We start from the raw sequence: 25,789 nt of genomic DNA, 5'->3' as shown, positions 1-25,789 counted from the left end.
AATCTCTGACATTCAAACAGTTGGGTGGAAAATACCAGCAAGGAGAGAAGACATATGAAGCCTGAAGTCTTAAGCAGAAAACGAGACTGTCACAGTGGTCATCAGATGCATCTCTTGCTTTCCTCTGTGCCAGTTCAGGAAGCAGGCATTGAAAGCACAGCTAACCTGAATGATCTAATAGTTGCCTAGAATTACTCAAAGGGTATTTACCAAGACAGTGGAGTCAAACTCTTCTCCATGATGCTACATGACATAACAAGCAGCAGCAGTGACAGTCTTGGAAGGTTTAGGAAAGTAAAAAAAGTGCCACTGGTGGGGCAATGCAGGACCAGACCAGGCTGCCCATGGAAATTCACCAGGCTGGGAAATTTCTGTCCTTGGAGGTCTTGATCACCTGTCTGGAAAAAATCACAGCTGACCTGCTTTAGTGCTGGCCACAGTCCTGGGTGCAGCAGGAGGCTGGACAAGATGACCTCCAGAGCTCCTTTCCAAGTAACACTGCATGACTCCTGGGCTCCCATCAGATCATCATTTACTTCCAGCTAAGAACAAGCACAAGTAAAGGCAGTGCCACGGACAGAGTTTGTGAGACAAAGACCTTCAGAACCAAAAAATCCCCATTTTTATAAGTATCAGCATAGGTGTATTAATCTGCACACTAACACAACAAAACACTGCTGCTGCCATAAGCTGCATTTCTGGACACAGAGGTACCACCCCCCTGCTCTGCAAAACTCAAGCATAAGGTGGTGGTTCTCAAAGACAACTGAAGTGAGCAGGAGGCTGTATTTATTGAAAGCAGATAACAACAACAACTGGAATTTTCATTCTAACACAGTAAAGATTTTAGAAATACATTACCCACTGAAATGGAACTCTTAATTCATTTACTCAACACTAGATTAGCCTCACAACTCTAAAAAAGAGTATCAGCAAGCGTTCTCCAACACAAGCTAAGTTCTGCCATTCTGGAAGTAAAACTACAAAGCTGCTGTCATTCTCCTAAATCCATTCAGATATTTCATGTCAGACACAATGAAAACTGAAGTAACAAACAGAAAAATTGTAGTGCCTTTAAACAATCTCCTCCCTTATAACACATATTCCTCCTTTAAATTGGCCAATATTTTTGCCTCAGCCCTTTAAGCCTCCCAAGCTAAAAAATATGTGCAGAATTCAATGCAAGTGACATGCCACAACTTCAAAGCTAGTGACAAAAAACGACTGCCATTTGAAATTATGTCTTCCCTACAGTCAAGTTACAAGGCAGATGCATATAGATTAAGTAACTCCTGTAATAGTAAGAACAAATAGAGATGTACAAACCATGTCATCCCCAGCACAGGGACTGTATGGCACATCCTCAGCTGATCACAAGCCTAGCTCTGTCTGCTCGAGTGAGCCACACAGATTTACTCCAGACAAAAATGAAGTCCAACCCAGACAACGATTTAGCTGTCAAACAATCCTATGAGTCTCATTTTACATAATTTGCATCATAAATCACAGCATCATAGAGTGGTTTGGGCTGGGTTGGGTGGGACCTTAAAGCTCACCTCATTCCACAGCCCTCTGCCATGGGAATGGTCACCTTCCACTAGCCCCATCCAACCTGGCCTTGGACCCTCCCAGGGATGGGGCAGCCACAGCTTCTCTGGAAACCTGTGCCAGGCCCTCACCACCCTCACGAAGAATTTCTCTCTTCTATCTAATCTAAACCTGCCCTCTATCAACATAAAGCCATAAACCCTTGTCCTATCACTACTTGCCCTTGACAAAAGTCCATTGAGCTTGTGTCAGCATCACCTCGTTAATCCCAGGCACGGGGATTTGATTTCTGCCTGGCTGCTGCTGCTGGAACGTGTCCTGGCACAGCCAGAGCTGCACGGTAGGGCCCCACACGTGCCTTCTGCAGTGCCCACAGACAGAGCAGAGATGCTGCTCCAGAGCAGCCCCAGAGCTCAGCACAGGCACGGCCCCATCGTTACCCCGAGCTCTGATCAGAGCAGCTTTGGAGGACAGGGCCCAGCTCGTCCCCAGCGCTGCCTGCAGAGGAAAGCAGCAAGAGGGGAGATGCTGTTCACAGAGGAAAGCAGCCCTGGAGCCCTGCACACACACAGAGGGGTGCCTGTGCTCCTCCTCACTGAGAGACACAACTGCAGGAGAAAACTGGGACCAAGCCCTGGCTCATCACACTACTATGAGGGGAAGGATTTCATCCCACTGTATATTATAAAACCTAAATTATGTGTGTATTTTATCACTTACAAGGAAGCCACAGAACTCAAAGGCACAGTGAAGACCCAGTCATCTTCCCCACTCCCTGTTCTGAAAATGCAGCATTTCACAGCCTTTCTCTGATCCAGTCTCCCCTTCCTCTGTCAACACGACCAGAGTTCATTGAGGATTACTATGATAACAGACTTGTATAAGCTATATCCTTTGGCCTCTGCCTGCCATTAACCCCTGCTGGGAAGGCTGGTATTATTCAGCTTAGTTCTGCCTCAACATAAAAAAGTAACTACAGCCTTGCAGCAGCTGTACAATAGAATTGTACAGCACTAAGCACCTCTTGTTCTTTTGTAACCTTTTACCACTTTCTTTAGTCTTTCAAAATCTGAAACAGGTTTCTAAACAAAAGAAAAAGTCCTTTTTCCATGAGAAAAATGAAAAGGAACTCCATTTTCTGTGTAAAAGTACAACAAAAAAAGAGTAAACTGCCAGTGAGCAGGAAAATGCACAAGCTTTGGAAGTGGCAGAACAGCCCACCCACACTTTAATGGATGGGTAGAAATCTGCTGCTCCATTAAAGAATGAACAAATCCTGCTCAGGAGCATAAAACAGATTTGATCTCTCAGTTCACATTTCATGCCTGCAGCTGGAGACAGGGTTACTGTCTGACACCCTTCTCAAATGTGCAGGATGTGTTCAGCTGCTGAGGACAAAGAACTCTCTATGAGCACTTTCAATTACAGCAGATATGACCAAACACAGGCCTCACATGGCAATTTCTTGGTATTTGATGTTCCCAGCCCTCAGCCAAATGAAATACATTTAACATGAGATTTGTCTCTTAAAATCTGTTGCCCCAAGTGTGCAGTGTGTGATGGTGTCAGGGGCCACCCAAATCTTGGACAATCACATGAGCACGTCTCTGTCACTCTGTCACAAGCCAATCCCACCACTGCTGAACACCACTGACATCTTCAGAGAATCTCTGCAACCTTGGAGAATACAAGGCTTCAGCTGAGCACCAGCTCTCTTGGAAAACCCCACAGATGCCTTGTTCAGCTTCCAACCCTGATGCAATGGCTAAGAGAGCAGGAACTGTCTGGCTCAGTTTCCAGTTTATGTCACAAGACCACAGCATGTATGGGCATGCAGTTTTCAGTGAAAATACACCAAGCCCTGCCCTCCCTCCTCTGCAATAATGGACTTATAAAAGATGCCATCCCATGCTGCCCCTGGTATGAAAGACTTTACAATGGACTATTCATCAAGAAATCTTTTATTCTTCTTTTATTAAATTATTAAAGCCTGTGACTTACACAACTGCACTGCACAAGCTTCCAGCACCATTTGTTACCCCTCTAATCACCTCAGCTAATCATTCTTTTGTGCTGATTCCTCTCTCCTCCAAATTACCTGGGAGTTGTCCACATGCATATTTTATACTTTAGAGAAATTAAGGCAAGAAATCTGCTGGATGTAAGTTTTGTTCAGAGAAATGGTAAAATTAGGGAAGATATTACATTAGTGTAAAAGGATGAATCTTTAGTAAACTTGAGTTTTCACACACACTGCTCACAGCTGCCTGGGGCTGAGGCAGTAAAATGAGACTCCCTCAGAGTTATCTCCTGATTCTGCAGTCCCTGAGAATCTGGGATGTAGCTTTGAGTTCCTCCAGTCACGTTATTCCAAACCACTCACAGACAGAGAACCAAATGCTACTTTGATTGAACAAAGTAAATAACATCAGTAATTTGATTCTAACAAGGTGACACTTGCAACACTTTGAGAGATATTAATTTTAAAGAACATACCAAGTGACAGTCATAACAAAATCACACAGAACAGGAATTTTTCTGTATTAAAATTTAACCTTCTGCCTAAGCTCCTTCACCAAAAAAGGGTAAATAATCCTCTTAAGAAGCCTTTAATGTCAAATTACACACCAATCAGTACCTACAAACACTAACAGAGCTACTAAGAAAGGCAAGCTCAGATGTACCTGGATTAAGTGCTGTCTGAAGAAAAGTAAGATAAGTTTGAAAGCTCTAATAGAATACTGAATGCAATTTCACAGTGCTCCAAGTTGCTCTCTCCACCTGCTTTATGACAGGGATCAATTCTTTACATGCTCAGGTTAAAAAAAAAAAAAAAAAAGCAAACCAAACAAGCCCAAGAAAACACACAAAAAAAAAATCCCCACCACAACAGAAAAAATATGCTAAGTAAAATGCAATTTCACAGTGCTCCAAGTTGCTCTCTCCACCTGCTTTATGACAGGGATCAATTCTTAACATGCTCAGGTTAAAAAAAAAAAACTGCAAACCAAACAAGCCCAAGAAAACACAAAAAAAAATCCCCACCACAGTAGAAAAAATATACTAAGTACAATTCTACTTAAATAATTTGGAACTGTGCCTGGAAAAGGCCCACCCCAAACACAGAAGTCTTTAAGAATAACTGGTCTTATAATACCAGTTTTTATTCAAGATGGACTGAAAATAAATATTTACTATTACTTCACTCACCCTGGGAAACAGAAAAAAATATTCTTCTTGGTCTGTATTAAATATTTTAAAATGAGCTGCTCCAGCTCACTTCAAGTACACATAAATTTGAAGGCAACAGAGACTGTGTTTGTCATTTCTATGTGGGTGCATCCATACACAAATATTGTACATATAAACCATGTACATACATGTTGTGCTGCCACCTTGTGAACAGTCTCTGAGTAGGGAGGTTCAGCTCACACAGACTCAATTCTGCCACCTTTATCCACATTTAGCTCTACTGACTTTAATACAGATACTTTTTAAATGGGGATTCAATGTGACAAAGGATGGCTGAATCAAGTGCTTAGGGCAGAAAAATTTAGAAGGCTGAATAAAATAGCTGAGTCTTCCACAATTTCCATATGCTTTTGTGTCACAGTTTATTGCCATAATTATTATGAAAAATACAACTAAATTCTCTCTGATAAAAATATTGCAGCTTTGCATCCAAGTTGTATGGCTGTCTTCAGAACAGAATAAGCTGGGGTCTGTAAAAAGAATAAAAGATTAAATACATTTACTGAAGTGTTTTGCTTGAACCAGATTGTGATAATGAACAGTAAGCACTATTAAAAAAATCAAAGTAAAAACACAAGCATGCCAAGAAAACCCCACCTGTATTTGCAGTCTAGTCTATCCTAGAGAAAACTAAATTAAAATTTATAAATTTTTCAGGATATTCCCATTTCTCCACAAATGTAAGTCAAGAGAAAAAATAGGAGAGAAGTCACATATTCCCCATACAGTACCCAAGGGAACACAGAATTTAGTCAGTATTCCTAATAAGATGATGCCTCCAGTTCCCAGCACTGTATGGATAGCATTTATTAGCCTTATATTTAGCCTTATATTCAAAAATACTTAATTTAAACTGAAATTAAAAGAAAATCTAAAAATTTGCAGAGAACACCTCTTAGGAGAAAAATCAAAACACTTTAACACTTCAAATTTATCCCAACAGATTTAGTTCTGTTCTAGAAAAATGGAAGTTATAACATGCAGGACATTCTTATATGTATCTTTGGGAAAGGGTATCAAGAGCCTGATTTTCTGTTTCTCAAAGAGCCACATCCCAGTCTCTCAGTAAGGCAGGTAAGAGCAGCACATCCACACCCTCCCTGACAGCCTCATTACTCAATCTCTACTCACAGCTTCTGCATCGTGCTCAAGCCCAATGTCGTGGTGCTCCTGCTCTTCATCCCGGAACTGCTTTATTACCTGGAAAAGCAGCATTTATTACCTGCAAAAACTGCTTTATTGCCTGGAAAAGCAGCATTTATTACCTGCAAAAACTGCTTTATTACCTGGAAAAGCAGCATTTATTACCTGCAAAAACTGCTTTATTGCCTGGAAAAGCAGCAGTTACTGAGCCTGCTTGGCAGAGAAACCAATGCAGCCAGCACACAAAACTAGATGCTGCTGTTCATTATGTGCACCATGGCAAGCCAGGGTCTCTCAAAAACTTCTCAAAGATCTGAATTTCAAATTCAGCAAGAAGGGAATTATTTACAGCATTCCCCTAGCCTGAAGTTCTTCTGGTGGTCTCCAAAGAAGTTCAAGCTGTTGTTCCATTAATATTAATAAATCACAATTTTTTTCACTGTTTCAGAAAAACTTATAGCCATAGTAACTTTTAAGACTGACTAGTTTCACACCCCCACACTATTCTGACAATTTGAATAAAGGAATTAAGGTCCCTGCCTTGCCAATCAGTAAGGGTGTTCCCCTGTAAGCTAACCAGTGTTTTTTGTCCATTCTAGCACACTCTAAAGAACTACTGTTTGTCTTCTAATTTTTCAGCTGGGACAAAAAGGTTTAGAGGATTTTCTCCCGAGATGGCTGCAGATGACCAGGATTGGTTAATGAAGAGCTCAGCAATTACAGACACCTGGTCCCTGCCCAACAGGTTTGCATTGCTTTTGGTGTCCCCTCTACTTCTCCTCACATTGGCACTGTGAGTGAACTCACTGTCTGGATTTTTCTCTTTATTTTGTGCCATCTCTGTCCATTTCATTATATCATTATCTTCAGGGGTGGTATTTCCCTGGTGCGCCTCAGCACAACCCCAGTTACTTCAGAGACAATTTCTGTAACAAAAGGATACACTGGAATAATCAGGTTTTGCTACATGTTACACTGTGCACAACTGAACACACCGGTAGCCAGCGAGGCTGGAAATGAACCCTGTGCTGCCTGTGGAAACAGCTCCATCTGCCACAACCCCTCACAGGAACGCGTCCCAGCTGGATACCTGAAATGCTTGGGAAGTTAATTTCTCACAGAGCTGACAAACACCAGCTCCTTACACACTGAGAGCGTCCAGGACTAGAAGATGACCAGGCTGCTACTGGCAGCAGTGCCAGGAGGGCAAACCCCACCCTGGGGTGGATCAAACACAGAGGGGACCCCGAGCTCACCCTGAGCACTGTGTGCAGCTCAGGTTCAGCAGCTTGGGAAGGTGCTTGAAATGCCTTCAGAGGAGGGCAACACAGCTGCTGTGCAATCAGTAGCTCCTCCTTTTGTTTCCCCTCTAGACCCTTCCTTTCAATTAAAATTAATCAAACTCAAAGCACAATTCTCCCACTTGAAAAGGAACCAGTGCATTACTGAAAGAATGCTGGAGATAACCCAACATATGTTTTAATTTTGGTGCTTGATCAATTCAGTGCTGCTGAAGGAAAAAGCAACCTTTTATTTTAATAGCTTCTGTTGACTTCAGCAGTGAAGCAACAGAAGAAAAAGATGCACTGTAAATTCTAAAAGCATGTTATTTTTAAAAGGCTAAATCACATCAAATAATTTATTCAATTTGTTAAACAACTTTTAAGTCATGGTTAAATACCTGCAATAGCTCTTTGTACTTTTCTGGATCCTCTTCTATGAGAGTTCTGATCTGGTTGTTGTAGTGCTCTGATATACTCTCTTCCACAGCCACTGTGCAAGCCATTGCACCCTTCTTTCCAAGCAAAGCACTTCCAGCCCCTGGGGTTGGGGTACCAGACACATGAATACAATGAAATCTGAAGCAAAACACATAATTTAACACAACTGCAGACTTCACAGAACAACAACAACAGTAATTATCCAAACTGACCTAAAACAAAACCTGCTACGTTCCAGAAGGGCAATAAAACAGTGGGTCGAACTCTGTGTGCAACCATGAGCTCGTTGAACTTTTTCAGGTGCTCTTTTTCTTGATTCCACATGTGCTGCAAAAGAGACAGATCACAGAGAAGCATAAAACCACAGGAGGTAAACATTTCCAACAAACTAATAAAACCCAAAACAGCTCAGATAGATATGCTGGGATAGCTGAGGCAATGCTGTAACATCAGAGAGGAGAAATGGTGGAACAAGGCAGGTGCAGATTTTTATAAAAAGGACAGAGAGGACAGTTATAAGAAGGTAACATAAAAGCATTTACAAAACAGGACAACACTACAGCAACTGCAGCATGGTAACTTCCTCAGCAGGTACCCCCACACTCTTTATAAACCCACACAAACACTGGACAATAACCCTGCCATTGTGAAAAATGCCAATCACTTGTCTTTGAAATTTTTAAAAGTTTAATAGTAATAAAATGGTTATAAAAATAGTAATATAATTAGAGCAATGAGATTTGAACAACTGAGATTAGGACAACATGAGACAATAAAAACAAAGAGATACGGATGGCTGGGTACCTTTTTCTGGGCAGCGCAAGCCTGAAAAAGGACCCAGTTAACAGAGGATTAACCCCTAAAAACAATTGCCTGTTGCATATTCATACATCTCACACATGATGCATAAATTCCATTCAAACCAGGATTCTGTCTGGTCACTGTCAACTTCTTCCTCTTAATCCTCATGCTGTCTTCCTGTCTGAGCGAGGTGGGAAGAAGTTAGTTTTCTGCTGATAAGGGAGCAATAAATTCCCTTTCTCTGAAAGATTTAGGTGTCTTGTGGCTTCTATCTGGTGTGAGTCCTTTCTTAAACAAATACCTTACATAGCATAGTTTCTATTTTAACGTTATGTTATAACCTAAAACTGTATTTAGGAACATTAATACAGCATAACTTTCTAACATGCACGTACAATATTCATTTTAATACTTGCGAAAAGCCAGTCATAAAGCACACAGTTTTCACACCACGAAGGCTACGATCGTTCACCACCACCCGGCCGCTGTTAAGCACACAAAAAGGCAGCAGAGCCTGGGAGAGGCTGACCTGGATGAGGGGTGCCACGCTGGACCTGCCCAGCACGGCCATCTGCCCCGCATAGATGCGGTTGGCGCCGAACTCGCCCGCGTGGTCCACGCGGATGATGCGCTCCAGGAGGGGCCGGCTGCCGGCGCCCCGCGTGCTGCACGGCCTGCGGGCAGCGCCGGGCCCGGGCCGCGGACCTGCCGGAGAGACAAAGGTGACGCGAGCTCCGCCCCACCCGCGGAGCCGAACGGCCTGGGGCGGCGCCGGGCGGCGGGGAGCGGGGCCGAGCCCGTACCCGGCCCGCGGCGGAGGGGCCGGAGCGGCAACAGCGAGCGCAGAGCGGGGGCCGCGGCCGCCGCCATCGCCATGAGCGTCACGTCATCGCCGCGCGCCGCCCGTCACGATTCCGATTGGCCCGGCGCAGCCACCGCACTGGAGAGCGGAGCTGTCAATCAAAGCCCGTGGGCTGGTTGCCATGGGAACGGGGGCGGCCCCTGGCGGGCGAGGCGGGAACTGCGGCGGGAGCAGCGCTGAGGGCGGAGCAGCGCTGAGGGCGGAGCAGCGCTGAGGGCGGGCCTGGAGCAGCGCTGAGGGCGGGCCGGAGCAGCGCTGAGGGCGGGCCGGAGCAGCGCTGAGGGCGGCCCCCACAGCCCCAGGGCGGTCCCCACGGGGGCCCCCACAGCCCCCAGAGCGAGCGAACGGAGCCAGGAGGTATGGTAAAATAAATAGCGTTTATTGAACGGTCATTCCTTTAAAATGAGCACAGAAAACATTCCACAATATTATATTAAGAGGATAGTGTCTTACATTAACTAAGAGAGGACTGATGCAGATTTCAAACAATAAACGCAGTTTTGTACAGGAAATCCTTAATCACAACCTTTAAATAAAGGACTGGGTTAGTGGCTACAGGGACGCGCGGCTCTCTGAGACACATGGTCCCAGCAGTTCAGGTAAGACAGGAAAAATGAGAAATAAGGGGTACTGACACATGGTATTGCCAACCAATAATTTAAGTCTGAAATATTCACATTTTAGATCACATAGACCAGTAGTCAAGATGTTCATACAAGAATAAAACACAAATAATAATGACTTAAAACATTAAAAAAACCCAAAAAACCCAAAAGGCCCCTCCACAGCAGCAAGGCTGGTGCCCCAGCAGAGCTGTGCCTGTGGACTTCTCCCTACCCCAAGTGTTTATTCAGAGCTCTTTTATCAGTTTGTTTTCTCTGAACCATTTTATGATGACTTATCCAGTGTTTAACTGCTCTTTCTACTTCAGAGCAGCATAAATAGCAAATCCTCACCTCTAAAAAAATTTAGAAAACTGATTTCAAATGCCGTATTTTCTTTTCCTATGCACTATTTCAACATACTTCCATACATCTTTTTTAAAATCAAAACAAATAAAAGGCATTGAAAACATATAAAACCATACCCTTTTCCCTCTCGTGATTCTTATAGCATAATTTGTAAAAACAGTACAAAAGCATTTCAGTTCTGATCACATTCTACCGAAACTCCCTGAAAAAATAGGGATGTAACAAATCCCAACAGCCCAGAAGCTGGATGAGCATTAGAGTATCCTTTTTTGACAGCTCCAACACTGTATAAATCAGCTGAATTTCCAAATTTTGGAAACGTTAAGCCTCAGACCACAAGCACCCATTCCACAGACCACAGTCCCAGGGTGCCAGTCAGCTGCCCACGCTGTAGAAGCTGCAAATGCTTCTGCTGTTATCTTCTTGTTCTGGGGGTTTCAGGAAGTCGAGTTCTTCTGGCTTGTGTGGTTTTCAAGGCTACTTCTGAGCTTCTGCTATCTTTCTGATTAGGAACATCTTGTCACGACTCTCCTGGAGAGACAGAAGAACAAGAAAGCTCCACATGAACAGTGGTAATTCAAGTCATCCACAACAGCTCATTTCTTCATTAGAGATAGGTGCAGTCACCACATTTTCCCCCCAGCACACTCTCAACTGTCTGAACAATTTCAAGCTTACAACGGCCTTGACTTCATTTATCTCACTTCAGGTTACACATTAACAGTTCTGCAGCATCTCACACACCTCAAAATTTAAAACCATTCTTCCAGGAAGTTGAACAAGAGCAAGCAAACAAAAAGAAAAAGCACAGAAGAATTTTTAGAATTCCCAGCTGATTTGTGAACCCTTCAAAAAGCAGGAAGGCTTTTGTTCCTAAATTCCTCACTCCTCAAAAATCTCCCCCCAGTAAGTGGTTTTTTTGCCCACAGTTGTTAAATGCCATATCTAAAAGAAGCACATATCCAGAAATGGGCTCCCCCCAGTAAGTGTTTTTCTGCCCACAGTTGTTAAATGCCATATCTAAAAGAATATATATTTCTTAGGAAATATCCAGAAATGGACTATTTCCTAAGAAAGTGAGAAGTCTCACTGCTGAGGCTGAGTTCTGACTCGAGCAGTTTGTCACAGCACAGCACACGGATGCTGCCAAACCTGGCAGTGGCTTTGGATGGCCACAAAGCAGCATTTCTGCACTGGCACCTTCTCCAAAGGGCTGCTAGTGCTGCCTTCTTCCACTTTCAGAACCTGCTCAAGCACCTCTGGGCCACACTCAACAGCAAGACCAGAAAAGATGCAGTAGAAATACAGGCCTGGAGGGAAGGGTAGGGAGTTGGGAGCCTGTTTGTGAGGGCAGAGAAGGAAACAGAAGTGGAGGTTGTGCAAGATGGTGGAGAGGACAGGAAACACAGGATTCAGGTTCTCTGGCAGAAAAAAACAAACATGCAGATAAGTGGATTTAAACAAGGCAACAGATGAAAAACAGGAACACAGCTTCTGAGGGGCACATCTCTTGGATGTATGTTGCCTGATATAAGCAGACCTTGTAGTTGCAGCTGGTACCCAAGGAAATCAACTCCACTGAGAAATACCACAATGCTTTGGTTATTTTTCCTGGGTAATTTGTAAAACATTCTTTACTGCCTGTTGCAAAAAACAATTATCCAGGAGACTATGAAAACCAATGCTGCTCTGCATTCTTCTCATTTCTGTACCCCTAAAGTTCTCTTTGTTGTGTCAGTAAAGTGTTGGGTCAGATCTTACCAAAACCAGTTGTTCTCTCAGCTGTTCAACCACTCGTTTGTGTGCTCGAGCCAAGGCAATAACATAGAACATAATGATGCTGTAAACAACAAAAACAGAACATAATGATGCTGTAAACAACAAAAACAGAACATAATGATGCTGTAAACAACAAACAAAAACACAGAACATGATGATGCTGTAAACAACAAACAAAAAGGGAGGGCTTGAGATTTCCTATGTGTGTAATAACAAGCTCAGTTCAGGAGAACACATAAATGTGTGCTACAAAAGGAAGGGCTGGGTGGAGTCCTAAATAAGCCACATGGTTTTTCAAGCATAGAAGTTTTAGAAAGCATCAGGTAATAAGGCTCCAAAATTTGCAAACAGTTTAGTTAAACTGAAGTGCAAAAAACTCCATTTGAACTTATGAAAAACACCCCTTTTTATTAGAAGACTGACCAGACCCTGGAACAGTGTTGTGGATTCTCTGTATCTTTGGAGATACTGAAAATTTAACTGGCTATGGTTCCTGCTCTACCTGACCCTGTTTTGAACAGGAGGTTTGAGTTAGATTTTCTCTACACATGACATCCAACCTTAATAATTCTATGACTTTACACTGAATTTCATCTTACAGAATGACTGTTTTGGGAGTTTTACTTGTTTTTTCAGACTAGGGTTTGTGGATAGGAGTTGTGATCACAGGGCTTACAGTACTAATTTGCAGAGAATTCACAGTTAACATTTTTGAGAAGGACACTTGAATATGGGACGTGCAAGAGGAAATGGAACAAAGCTGATAAGTGTGAACACATGGGCAAAGACATAAGGGCTGAGGATTCATATGAGTTTTGATGGTTTTGACTGCAAATGGAAAATCTGGTCTAATAGATGCTTGGCATGAGTTCAGTAAGTAAGGAAATGAAGCTGCATAAGGGAATCAAATGTCCACAGTACTCACCAAAGGATCACAAAAAAAGGCACTGCAAAGGCTTCTGATGCAATGCCAAAAAGGACCTGCTGCAGACCTGTTGGAAACTGAAGTACTGTCTCTGGAATTACGTCCCATGAAGTGTTAAAATTCCTGAATGGCCCACATGCCTTGGAAGAGGGGATACTGTCAAAGAAGCAGAATAGAAAGATGTTACACCAAAATGTAGAGATAAAATAATCCAGCACAAACCCAGCAGCAGTTTGGTGATGCAGTAAGTGTCCTATGTCAATTAAACTGTAATTTTTGTTTATATTAACCAAGCTATAAGTTTATGTGTTATACCCTATATATTTTATTCCATTAATCATCCTAAAGTTGTGTGTCTGCTTTTGCAGAACTGACAAGCTTAGAACAAATGTCAACTTCACAGAACTTACAATCGTCACCTACCGTGCTATGCTGAATCCCAGAGGGATAAAAGCCAAGAGGAGCCCAATCAACAGCACCACCAGGAAGAAAAAGTTGGAACTTGATGCCCTTATAGGCCTTGCTGCAGGTTTGCGTGTGTGTATCAAAACAATCTGAAGAGGGAAGGTGAGTAAAACTGTTACCAGTACATCCATATAGATACAATCCAAATGCACTTTCCCCAGCGACTGAATTTTCCATTCTCAAACCTGCCACAAGCTACCACATAACCACCTCCTTTGATGTGTATGGGCTGGCTGAGAAGGGCTAAGAAAAGACTGCCTCACATTTTGGTATAAGTCAATGTCTCCTAATTTGTGTAAGAATTTGATCCAGAGGACCTCACACACTTGCAGAGAGGCAACTGACACAGGCATTTAGTGTACGACCTTGGCACTGCTGTTGGCTTTGTTCTGCCACACAGAAGGAGCTGTGTAATCACTGAGCAAAACTTCCGACAGAAATCCCATGAACATCCAACCCAGCTTGGATTTTCCATTTTGCTCCCAGATTTTCAGCAGTTTTGCAAATTTTTGTCCAAGTTCTAAGCTGTGTTGCTAGTAAATAGATTACTGCAGGAAAGTCTTTTAAACTAGCTTTGTTACATAAAAAAGGTTTTCTTTAAAAAAGGCAAATAATTTGAGAAGTAGCAATTGAAACGTGGCTTTGCTTGATTTCAAAGCAAAATTCTACTGTCTTTTAAAAGCACAAAACCTTAATGAAAATGGAATATCATTGGTTCATTCCCTCCACTGCATCCACAGGTGGTTTTAGGGTTTTTTGCTGGTTTTAGATCACCTGCATATCTATATGCCTGCATTGCAAAAACCACAGAGATGTACTCAATTCTTTATCAAGCACATGCCCTCATTACCTTTTTAACATAGAAGATGATGAAGTATTTTATAGTTGCTATTGCAGGAAGAAGTGGTGAAAAGAAAGTTCCAATCCAGCAAATAGTCTGCCCATAAATGATTTCCAGGACATTGTCAGAAATTTCAAATTCCTTATGTCCAAACCACTGAACAAGCTTGCAAGAGCAATGAGTAACTAACAACCTGAAACCAAAGAATATTTTTAATCCTAAACTGAAGTTGTAGAATTTAGATGCATTCTAACCCATTTGAAACACACACAATTTAGCATTTAAACATTAGACAACATAACAGAAAAGGTCTGAATAAAAAAGCTCTCAAATATCAAAACCAATACAGCCATCTGAATGGCAAACAGGTGCTCAAACCACCAGAAATATGTTTATGCTTTATTTTAAAACTAGTAATTTGGTTAGCAATATGGGGAATTTAAAGCAGAAAAAAGAAAATTTGTTTCATATGTCATTTGTAAAAAATATGCTCAAAAAGCAGAGATACATACTTTCTGGGGAAGTCTGCAAACAGGGCCACAGCAAGAATTACAATAAAATCAAATATCATCAGTTTGTACATTTCTTGTCCAACATCAGATTCCCAGCACTATGAAAACAAGTCAGGAAAAACAAGATTAGCAGTCTGAATAAACAAGTGAAAAATCTGTCTACCACTAAAGCAATAATCATCTCAGTTAACACCATAAAAGTTCAAATGCTATTAACTCCAATTTCTAAAATATTCAAGTATTTCAAAGTTCCCGTGCCAAGCTTTTCACTTTTTTTCTTTTGGTTTGATTCTGGGGTTTTTCTGTGAGGTGGGGGAGGGGTGGGGGTGGTGGCTGGGTGTGTTTGGTTTGGTTTAGGTGGTTGGGATTTTTTTTTTTTTTTGGGTGGGGGTTATTTTGAGGAAAACCCATTTGCCTTAATGCCACACAAGGCTGTAGAATGTAGCCAAAACACAGCTACCTCAGACAATCCTCATGGTGGACAGGAAGTCTGTGCTAAGGAATCATCTGCCACTGGACTAATTGTAATCACAGTTTTAGATAAGCAAAGGATATCTGTGTACCAACTGTCCTGGTTTGCACTGAGCATGGGAATCAACACCAGGCACAGCAAGAACAGCAACCCCAGGGCTCCTACTGAACACCTCCAGACAAGCAACTCTCATGAAAAACAAATCTCCCTTCACAAGCTCAGATGATTAAACACCAAGATAAATCTGCTTACAGGATAGAGTTTGTAATTGTATCCACAGGGCTTACACTTGTCACTGCCACAGTCGGAGATCTGACTCCACAGTGAGAACAAGAGAACGCCGATATTGGCCAACCGCACGAACACACATCTGGAAGAAAGGCAAAACCGAACTCCAAATGTACCAAAAACCAGCCATTAACTGGGCTCGCCTTGTACTGGAGTCCAAGGAAGCCTTAAAACACAGAAGGGTCATGCAGACCTTTAACAGGGCAGCCAGCCAGATAATAAACACATTTCTTTCCTTAGCAGTAAGTTAAAATTGCTTTTCACCTTCCCAGCTTTAGGCTACAGTCCTTTGTTTCTTTTCTCAATAGTGTTCCTAGATCAGGAATTTCAGCTGCAGATCTTGATGCTGCAATGGGTTGCAATTTCCTCAGGTGCATTTCTGTGTGCAGCATTTCTATTTCATGTAGCTTCCGGCCTTCTGAAGCACTTGGCCAAATCACAAATACAAAGCATGGACTTGCAAAGTTCAGGTGCTTCAACCCAGATCTTACTGCCCTAAGCTGCCAAACACCAGCTCTTACGCTGCAGTATCTTTCACCCCAAAACTTTAACTTCTGCCTTGAGCAAAGCTCTGCTTCAGTCACTTCTGTACACTCACTTTTGCTCATTCAGGGAACTGCTGCATGCAAAGCTCTGCAGCCACAAGTTCTCTCCTGACTATTTATTCAGGTTGAAGATGTCCAGAGCACACAGCTAAATGGGACCAAGAAAAAAACTTGGACACTGAGATGATTGCACTGCACTGTCATCAAAACACATTGTTCCCAGATTTAAAGTTTCCAACTAAACATTGGCCAAACAATGCCTCCTTGGTTTCCAGTGCCAACTTCTCTGCTTCTTGATGTTTCAATGTTTACAATACATACAGCCTACCAAGAACAAGTTGTTGAAACATCCAAGGCCACAATAAAAACATCTTTACCTCAAGAGTGTCAGCTTGATTTCAAAGGCTGGTGTATAGTCTTCAAATCTGATCAGAAATGCAAAGATCAGAGGACCGATGAAATTGGCCAGTGTGATCACTATGGAAGGCAAATACTGCACCAAGAGATTAACCTGGGAGTTTGCATTGCCAATGTCCTGCAGGAGAAGAGATGAGACAAACACAATGCTTAGAGAAACACACCTTCCTGAGCGTGCTGTCTCCAGCTACACACCAGCCTGCCTTGTCCAGGATCCAGAAAGCATCTTTTACTCCATCCTCAGCCTCCACTGACATTTGCATTGGCAATAGGAATCAACACCAGGTGTAACAAGGATGGCAAACCCAGGGCTGATTCTGAATACCTCCAGACAAGCAAGTATCATGGAAAACAAATCTCTGTCCTTTATATGAGCCTGATCACTGCTGTCTCTGCAGTTTGCTGATACACACCCTTGCTCTCTCCTGCTCCTTTCACCAGGAACTCCCTCCCCCTCTAGGTAAGAGTGTTTCTGTACTTCCTCAAAGCTTCTGTTTGAAGAGGTTCAACTCACCAAGGTTTGTGTCTGACTGTTGCTAACCAGCACCAAGGCTACCAGGTTTTACAGCTACTCCAAGGGCAGACACGTATCAATTTATTCTTACTGGTGCCAAGCAGCTCCCCTGACTTTCCTACCATCCTGATAAGCTCCTCTAACTGCTCATTAAGACAAGGTCAATATATCAACCCTTCTACTTAAAGCCCACAGTAAGTGAAGCTATTGTTGAAGTTGTTCAGTGTTGTCGTCTGCCCTCAAACAATACCTCTGACACATAAACTCATTTAGCCCCCATTTCCTGCTTCTGTCCCTGCAATCCTGGTAGTTTAGAGAAGTTCAGAATTAGGTCCACCATGAGCACAACTTTCCTTGTGAACAGCTAAGTCCATTAAACCAGGAACTTACACATGGGAGAGAAAATTGTGGTCCCCCTTTCTACCAGACTAATCAAACCCTGGGGTCCTACAGAGAAGTCAATTACTCTTGTGAAGCTGTCACAACCAGAAGCTTGTCTGCTCTGTTCAGCTTCTGAACCACTCTTTCCATCTGCTTGTCCTGCTGGAGGTGAAACCAACCCAACCAGATTATTTCTGCTAGTGATGCAAGAACCTTTGCTTCTGAAAACTGCTCTGTGATCAAAGCCTTCCTGTTTCCCCACACACGGTAACTCAAGCCACAAGACAGATCACAATCTTCACTCTTCCTTCCCCTGAAGTGTATTTTTGCAGTTGACAGCGAACCAGATCATGAGAAACTGATCATGATGAAGTTTGATTTAACCAGGTGAGTTCTCCGAGCCAGTTCACTGTCCAGACCCAGCAGATCACACTGAAGTGAGCACAGTTACAAGAGAAGGGTTGTGAGGGCTGCTCTTCTTGTCAGCTGCAAGGCACCCAACACTGAAGCCTCTGCAGCAATAGGAGACATTACTGGCGAGGCTTTTTTGGCACATGGTTCTTGATCTTTCCTGTTCTCATCTACTAAAAAAATTGTAAGTCTGTAGAGAGCATTTTCAGATCCCTGCATGAAAGGTGCTATATTAAGATACTTGACACTTTCACAATAGTTCCTCTTGCTGTAATACCAGATTACATTCACCAAATCTGTTCTAGTGTCATTTCTTATACTCACACTGGAGTTTTCTTGAGAGAAGACAGTTACTCTGTAAATTGAATAAAAACATCCTGATAAAATGGCAATGACAATTATATTTATAAATATTCTCAGAGAGTAGATGCGTAGCTTTTCTCCCATTCTCCTCTCAGCTATTTTTTGCTTCAGTTTTTCTTCCTGCAAGTCCGTCTACAAAGAAAAGAAAAAGAGATGCAGTTTTTTTGATGCAGCATACAACACTTAACATTCCATATCTTCTACCCCAAGAAGTGCAAATCTGTAGCCTGTTCTAGGACAGTCACTCCAGTGCCTGCCCAAGCACACAGAACAGAGTGTCTTTTCTTTGACAAAACAGGTCCATGCAGGGATGGAAGCCCCTGTGTGCTCAGCCTCCTCGAGCTGAGGGCTCTGTAGCCAAAGACAAATGTCCTGCAATCCTCTTCTCTCTACTGTATCAGTAACACATTTCCTTGAGGACAGACAGTTTGTCTGTTTGTTGAGAGAGACTGATCTCAGCTTGAAACTAAACTCTGAAATGAGTAAACCAGTCACTCATCTCGTTACTTCTGCAGGTAAGTAACCAGCCCTCACCACTATGGCTCAAAATTCCTTCTACTCTTTGTGAAGGAAAATTGGGGGATGACACTGAAAGAAGGGAGCAGAGTCTTGAGCAGCTTGTAATGTAAACTTGGTGTATTGCACCTTAACTGAGATGAGAATACAGTGTCTCCTGTGAAGGCAATTTAACCTGGGCAAACCCACATAACACCCATGGGAGTGTATTTTCTGAGGATTTATGTCCATCAAACAGTTATATTAAGTGGCTGGTTCTTCTAAGATGTGTGTTCTGAAGGCAAAAGTGTAGCAAGTGAGGAGGTTCTGATTCTGTGATGAAAATAGATGACTGAGAACTTCACCAGAGCAGAAAGCAACTCACTGTAATTTATGAAATCTGTAATTACCACTTTGTGGTTTGAAGTGGAAGCATCTTCTCAAAGGTAGTTTTTTCACTACACAAATCTCTGCTTCCAGTGTACAGAGAGCAAAAAGAAGGTCGTTGTTTTACCAAAAGAGCCTTTCAGACTCTTTTCAGAGCTTTATGATTTGGGAAATCTATAGCTGCATCAGCATTTTGTATGTGCATGTGTGCCAAAGACACCTAGTGAGAATTTTTCAGTATCTTCTTACTGCAATAATACTCTCAAACAGTACAAACAGCACCATCTGAATTTTATTTCTCCCCAAATTACTGCTTACTGCACTGCATGCTTAAACCCCAGAAAACTCCAGCTGATCCCTGCAGGGTTTTGCCTGCAGCTGGGACAGATTTTCCTGTTGGACTATGCAGAAACTAACACAGGAAGCAGGACTGGAGTGTGAGGAAGAGGCAGATAAGCAGCAACAGCCTGGCCTCGGTCCCCAGTGGATGGGGGAAGGGCCAACAACAACCGTGCCAATCCTTCTCACGTTGCACGGCTCCTGTTCCTAGAAAGCATGCAAGAGGATGTGGGCTGTGCCCCCAAAACAAGCAACTTCAACCCTTCTTAACTTTATTCCCTTATCTGCAAAACTGCACACATTTCTTTTTTAGCCATCTCAGCTGTAAGAAACCATAATCACAAAAAGGCAGAAGTCACTCACCTGGAGCTCGTACTGCAAGCTGCGATGTTTCAGCCGGGCTGCATTTGGATCTGTAATGCAGAAGTCCCAGCCCGCAAAGACTTTGTTACAGTAACTCTGAAATGGATCTGCATCATGCACTAAGTTGTGCTTAAAGCCTTCCACAGACCTAGAGAAAAATTTGTGAGAAGATTAATTTTATGCACAGGAAAAACACACAAAAGCAGCCTGGCTGATCAAAGACTAAATGACCCCCACTGAACAAATTGTCACCTTTGCTTAGTACCAGCCAGTGTCTGGGACTCTTTCAGTGTGAGATTCTGCAGCAGCTCACCCTGACTGGTACAGGGTATTCCCACCTGCACTTCACCACAGTCACACCTTCTCACTTCATCCAGACCCAGCAAAGGAAACTGAGATGGCTAAAAAAACCTCCATCAAAAAACCCTAAAAAAATCCTCCTACAAATTCAGTATAGTTGAGGGGCTTTTACTTATAGTTATGCATACATATGAAAAACTGATACTTCAAATTGTTTTCTTTTTCCCAAGCACTCCAAAGGCTACTGTGGCACTGCATCCTAAGGCAAAAGACTGCCCATTTGCACACAAACAGCTCTAGAAAACAGTGTGTTCCCTTCAAGCAGGAATACAATCTAAACTGTGCAACAAGTAACAGTAAATAAACAACACCAACATCTTTACCTCTTTATTATCCAGAGGAAACTTAAGGCAAGGTAGGCAAATGTAGCCAGCAGGTATGCAAGTGGCAAGTTGTACCTCGTGATATTGATCCATACAGAATCTATTGAGTAATAGCCATAAAACAAAATTGTCACTTCAAGGAATCCCTGTGAAAATGAAGTTGAAATAGAATTTGTAACAACAGCAGCAACAACTGCCCTATAAAATCCAACATGGTTACATTAAGCAAGTAAATATTCTGTAAATTTAAAATTAGGGCCCCCAGCAAGCTACAAGCCTGTAGCTTCTAAATACTGCCATTGCCTCTACCAAACTGTAGTGCAGGCACTGTGTGCTTAAAATCCCTCTTCTCGCCAATGAAAGAGCTGCAGGACACAGACACTGGGAGCCTACACAGAGAGCACAATGGGCAGTGTGCTCCAGAATAATAAGGGGTAGCAGCTGGGGAGGAGAGGCACAGGCTGCAGCACGTGGCCAGCCAGGCCTTGTGGTCACTCAGTAAAAAACAGTTTGAGAACTGCCCTTCTCAGAGATAACATACCCCAGTGATGCACATGCCTTACCATTTTTCAAAATTATCAAAGCTTCATTCCACAAGTAATTTTTTTTTGTTATTTTAAGTGCTACATGAGACAATTAAAAAAAAACCAACTAATTACTTACAGTGCCACTGAGCAAATCTTTGAGGTAAGTATAGAAGTAAACAAGTCCCTTATTACCACTAGGTTCATAAGTTGTGCAGACATTATCTGTCAAAAGAAAGGCATGAAAAGTCACTCAAATGGTAATGCCCACTGAAATGCAAGATCACATTAATTCAAACATGCCACACTCTTAAAAAAAGGCTTTCCTTTTTTTCTGAGAGGTGGAGAGGAAGCTGATGGAAAGGGGGAATCTTACAACAACAGTACATAGAGAAGATGTTTACCTATGTCCTTTGGAGAAATGTAAGCAGTGGTACTGTTGAATAGTCCATATGTAGAAATTATGGTAGGAAGAATAACAAAACTGAACATCAAGATAAAAATTATAAAGTTCAGCAGGACCAGAAAACGCAGGAAGGAGAAGTAGGACTGGATGCCAGTACCAAATTTCCCTGGGAATAAAAGAAACATGTGCCAATAATTAAGATGATAAAACCATTGAAAATACAGAGAGAGCAGATTATGAAATCAGTTTCACTGAACCAAAGAAACATTGTTAAAGCTAGTTTTAAGTACTATGGACTTTTAGCAATGTAACTGAAATGCAGGTTGGACATATTAATAATTTTCCAATATATTTCCTTCTACCATATCATGGATTTTACATTCAGCAATAATAAGGGAAGAAAGTAACTTCTTAAACACATGTAGTTATACATGAAACTATGCTCACACAGGTAAAACTGCCAATAACAGAAGCAACTTTCCAGAGGAGACATGGACACCAGACAAGAAATACCTTCTATGCTGTGAATATCATGTCGCCAAAGCACCAGGTAAGATGACAAGCCCTTGACTTCACTGAGTGCTTTTTTCAATGATTTACTGCTAGTTCTTCTCCACTTCTTCCATCTGGATAAACGTTCTGTTTCAGCTTGCTGAGAGTCCCTAAGAATCCAGAAATACAGCTACTAAGCACAAGAAATAATTTTTCACTCCATGTAACAGGGCTTTAGCAGGATGGAGCCTGCCCACAGCCTTCAGGGAATAGCTACAGACACACAAGCTCTCCCCATCTGATCTTGCTGGTAAGGGCAACATCAACTTAATTCCAATAGGGCAAGCTGTCTCATGAAAAACACTCACCTCTCTTGGAGAAAAAAACAAATAAACAAAGAAAAAACCCCCGACAAAACAAAACAAAGTTGACAACAATAGCTTTTTGAAATATTTGCTGGAAAGTGCCAATTCAATGAATCTGAGAAAACATTTTTTGCCAGCACCCTAGGGATGCACTGTTCTAATAACAAGCTGCAAACAAACAAAATGTGCCACTGTCTGTAATTTTTAACCACTCACTTATGGATTTTCATACTATATGAATACATTTACATTGTAAAAATTGTTGCCCAGACAGCAACAGCATCAAGGGGAATTCTGAGTGTCTCAGAGTTTTCATTTTGTTGTTTCTTTTAAGAAATCTTAAAACCAGACAAAACTTCACAGAAATAGATTGAAAATGGGCTTGTATGCAGCAAATTCTTTTTCAGCCTCTGATGCCACTGAAGAAGGGCAGCAGTTAAGTAAGTACCCATGAGGACATGATGCTGTGGTACCAAGGTTTCAGTTTTAAACGACTTGTAGTCAACCCTACTCATGTGCCCAAGGGATGCATTGCCATGTGTGCTCTGTGTTCCCTGTTTCTTCATCGCTCCAGCATTTTGGCAGGAAGTCAAATTAAACCTATACAAACAATCAGTCAGGCAGCAGATGACCTCAGCTTTAAGAGCAAATACAGCTCCTCTCAAGAGATTTCATTTTGTGGAAGCCACAGGCTGCAGTCTGCAGTGTTTTAACTCTGCAGAACTGTCTGGCCCATGCTGGGTTTGCATTGTAAATAGATGCGTGGGCTGCACATTCATCAGAGTTCACACAGAAGTTGAGTGTTCCACTCTCAGGATGTTTGTGCCAAGCACTTGGTGCTGGCAGCTGCTGCACGAATGCAGATCACCGATCTGTAGAAGTGCCAAGAAGCCCCACCAGAATCAGTGCTAACATGTGTAAACAAGCCTGGGACATTGCAACTCCACTCCTCCCTCCAGTTCCCTTTTCTTGAAGGGCTGAACTTTAGATACCCAACTTCAAATAAAAATTCAAGGTATCAAGCACTTTCCTTTACCATGACCTAGATCTTCTACTGTTTCTTGTGTACAGGCTATAGAGTGAAACTCCAGGGTCAGGCTGTTTGCCACTGCTCTTGCAATAGAGTAGCTCTTGTTCTCCCTGGAGTACATTAATTGTACTTCCAGCTCTCTTCTGATTCATAACTAGAAGTACAATGTACCTGATTTAAAGGTGCAGCTGTTGTCTGACAGTGCAAAACCACATCCTGTATCCTCTGTCCTCAAAGCAGCTTTCAGCCCAGCAGTGAGACGTGAGACACCAAGCACTGAAATTCAGGCGGGGCAAAGCAAAGTCTTTACAATCCCTCCCTCCGGGGGGTTACCACCAGGGGGGCAGGAACAGCCCACAGGAAAGAGTCATTTGAAAAGGAATGGAGCTGGGGGAGAAGATAAAAAGAAGCAAAGAGCCTGAGAAGCTTCCTATCAACTGTACAGAGCCACAGCAGAGAGAGAGCACTGCATTGTGTAAGAGCAGCTAAGCAGACTCAAGAGCAGCAGCACTCGCATAGCAGCGGGGGGCGGTGTGTGTGTTCGTGCAGATAACTCACAGTGACACTTGAAAGCACGAAACCCTGAGGAAAAAAACAAAGTACCAAAAACCCCAAACGAAAAACAGTGAGAAACGTTTGCTACAGGTAATTCCCAGTTTTGACTAATTTCTTCCAATTCAACCTACTTTTGCCCCCAGTCAGCGACTCCCTCGTGCCAGCCAAAGCACTCGGGCACCTTCTTGTCAGAATCACATGCTACAGGATGAAAGATACAGCCAAACCCAGTTCTCCTTCACCCTTGCAGCGCACATGGGCTGTGTTTAGGAAAAAGTCATTTAAAAAACCAAACCAAGGAAGAAATGCGTGAAATTAACCTTGTTCTCCTCTTCTCTGCCATGCACACCGGGAGTTCTCTGGCGGGGCGATCAGCCAGCTCGCCTGTCTCGGGCGGCAGCGCCCGGGCCGCGCCCCCGGCGGTGCCCAGCAGGGCCGGCCGGCGCTCCTGGGTGCCCCCGCGGCGCCTCCGCGCCGACTGGCAGCTGGGCAGCTCCTGCAGGAAATCCACAGGTGCGGCGCCGTGCGGCTCCTCGGCGAGGAGAGCGAGCCCTGCGAGGGAGAGACGGGCGCTGCGGGTCGGGGGTCGCGGCGCCAGGGCAGCCGGGACCCCGCGGCGCCGCGAGGGGCGAGGCGAGGGCAGCTCCGCTCCCGTGCCGTGCCGTGCCGTGCCTCCATCCCCCCGCCCGCCACCTGCTGCCGCCGCCCCGCCCGAGCGGGGCCGGCGGGCGGGGTGAGGCTGCCCCGGGGCCGCCTTCCCCCGGCCCCCGCCCGCCGGGGGCGCCCGCAGCCAACAGGATCGCGCTTTGGGACACCGGAGTTTTTCTGTTCCTCTTAGCCCAGGCTTGTTTTAAACCTTCCGTGAAGATACACGGCAGGGTGTGAAGGCTCCTGCCATCCGCCCGCCCTCTCCGCTGGAAGGGGCTCACGCACCCCAGGTGCGGGGCTGGGGGTGCTCTGGCTGCTGGGCATCTCTCACCGACGTTTGGCTTGGAAATAAGTTTAATTTCAATGTCTTCCGTCAGTGTTAACTGCCCGTGCTGGTGTTGGGCGCTGTGAAAGTTTACAAATTCCGATGCTTTCATTAGGTCACAAGCTCCAGCTCACAGTTTGTTCTGTGACTGGACGCAGTGGCACAGGCTGCAGTGGAAACAGCACAGCTTTACTCTCGAATGTGAAAACTTGGTGTGAACTGGAGCAAGTAAAGTCAGTAGATGCTGAACCTTTTTTCCGATCTGAGAGTGAGGGTGGGTTTTGTGTGAACTTGTAGTAAACGTCTCAGAGAGACTTATTCTTAGAACGATTCTTGCCTTTTGTCTGAAAATAACACCATGTGTGACAAATAAAGAAATGAAACTTCCATAAGTTTCAAAGGCCTTATGTGGAGGTGGAAAAAAAATATTTCTAACCTTTTTTACTTTATTCTACTGATAGTTAAAAGAGAAACAGATTTTTCTGAACATTCTTCATGCACTTTCTGCAGTGGTTTTAAAAATAAGTCATTATTAGGCTTCAGAATGCCGAATCGGACATGAATGCGCATGTTTCTTCTTTGAGCTGTATGTCAGCAGCTCAGGTATATGATTTTCAAATTGCTTTGCTAGCAATAATCTATGTAGGTAATCTGTTTTCATAATAAAACCATAAAATGTTGTTGATAAAAATAAAAGTTCTCAAAGTAATTTAGATGTACATGTTTGTAATCTGTGTTACCAGCAGAGGTGAAAGGTATATCTTAAGGGGAATTGTTGTGAAATTCAGAGACGTGGAATTAAAGCACAGCAACTTCCTTATTGCACCAAATGACTTAAAAAAACAACAAAGAAACACACTGTGGAGGTGTTCTTGCCTTCGTGCTGGCAGGTTTATCTTTGTTAGTTGGACTTGATGATCTCAAAGGTTTCCTTCAGCCTTGATGGTCCTATGGTTCTCTAATGAA

At 43.2% G+C, this 25,789-nt stretch overlaps 2 protein-coding genes across 2 annotated transcripts; both read right to left on the bottom strand.

The window, feature by feature from the left end:
- Nucleotides 1–4,691: 4,691 nt before the first annotated feature.
- On the bottom strand, nucleotides 4,692–9,382 carry COQ7 (coenzyme Q7, hydroxylase). Its single transcript, XM_039732483.1, has 6 exons — nucleotides 9,269–9,382; nucleotides 8,995–9,170; nucleotides 7,877–7,991; nucleotides 7,625–7,764; nucleotides 5,932–6,000; nucleotides 4,692–5,270 (listed from the first exon to the last, which is right to left on the bottom strand). The coding sequence occupies exons 1-6, from the start codon at nucleotides 9,339–9,341 to the stop codon at nucleotides 5,193–5,195; spliced, it is 651 nt and encodes a 216-aa protein (XP_039588417.1). The 5' UTR covers nucleotides 9,342–9,382; the 3' UTR covers nucleotides 4,692–5,192.
- Nucleotides 9,383–9,685: 303 nt separating this feature from the next.
- TMC7 (transmembrane channel like 7) lies at nucleotides 9,686–24,126 on the bottom strand. Its single transcript, XM_039731657.1, has 15 exons — nucleotides 23,982–24,126; nucleotides 21,922–22,070; nucleotides 21,407–21,574; nucleotides 21,142–21,227; nucleotides 20,479–20,624; nucleotides 19,796–19,943; nucleotides 18,173–18,343; nucleotides 16,503–16,660; nucleotides 15,545–15,662; nucleotides 14,821–14,918; nucleotides 14,318–14,501; nucleotides 13,426–13,556; nucleotides 13,003–13,158; nucleotides 12,060–12,138; nucleotides 9,686–10,829 (listed from the first exon to the last, which is right to left on the bottom strand). The coding sequence occupies exons 3-15, from the start codon at nucleotides 21,492–21,494 to the stop codon at nucleotides 10,776–10,778; spliced, it is 1,617 nt and encodes a 538-aa protein (XP_039587591.1). The 5' UTR covers nucleotides 21,495–21,574; nucleotides 21,922–22,070; nucleotides 23,982–24,126; the 3' UTR covers nucleotides 9,686–10,775.
- Between the last annotated feature and the right edge of the window lie 1,663 nt (nucleotides 24,127–25,789).

Source organism: Passer montanus, unplaced genomic scaffold, assembly GCF_014805655.1.
Source record: "Passer montanus isolate IOZ18808 unplaced genomic scaffold, ASM1480565v1 scaffold8, whole genome shotgun sequence".
NCBI lineage: Eukaryota > Metazoa > Chordata > Aves > Passeriformes > Passeridae > Passer > Passer montanus.
This window is presented reverse-complemented; position numbering and strand designations above follow the sequence as displayed.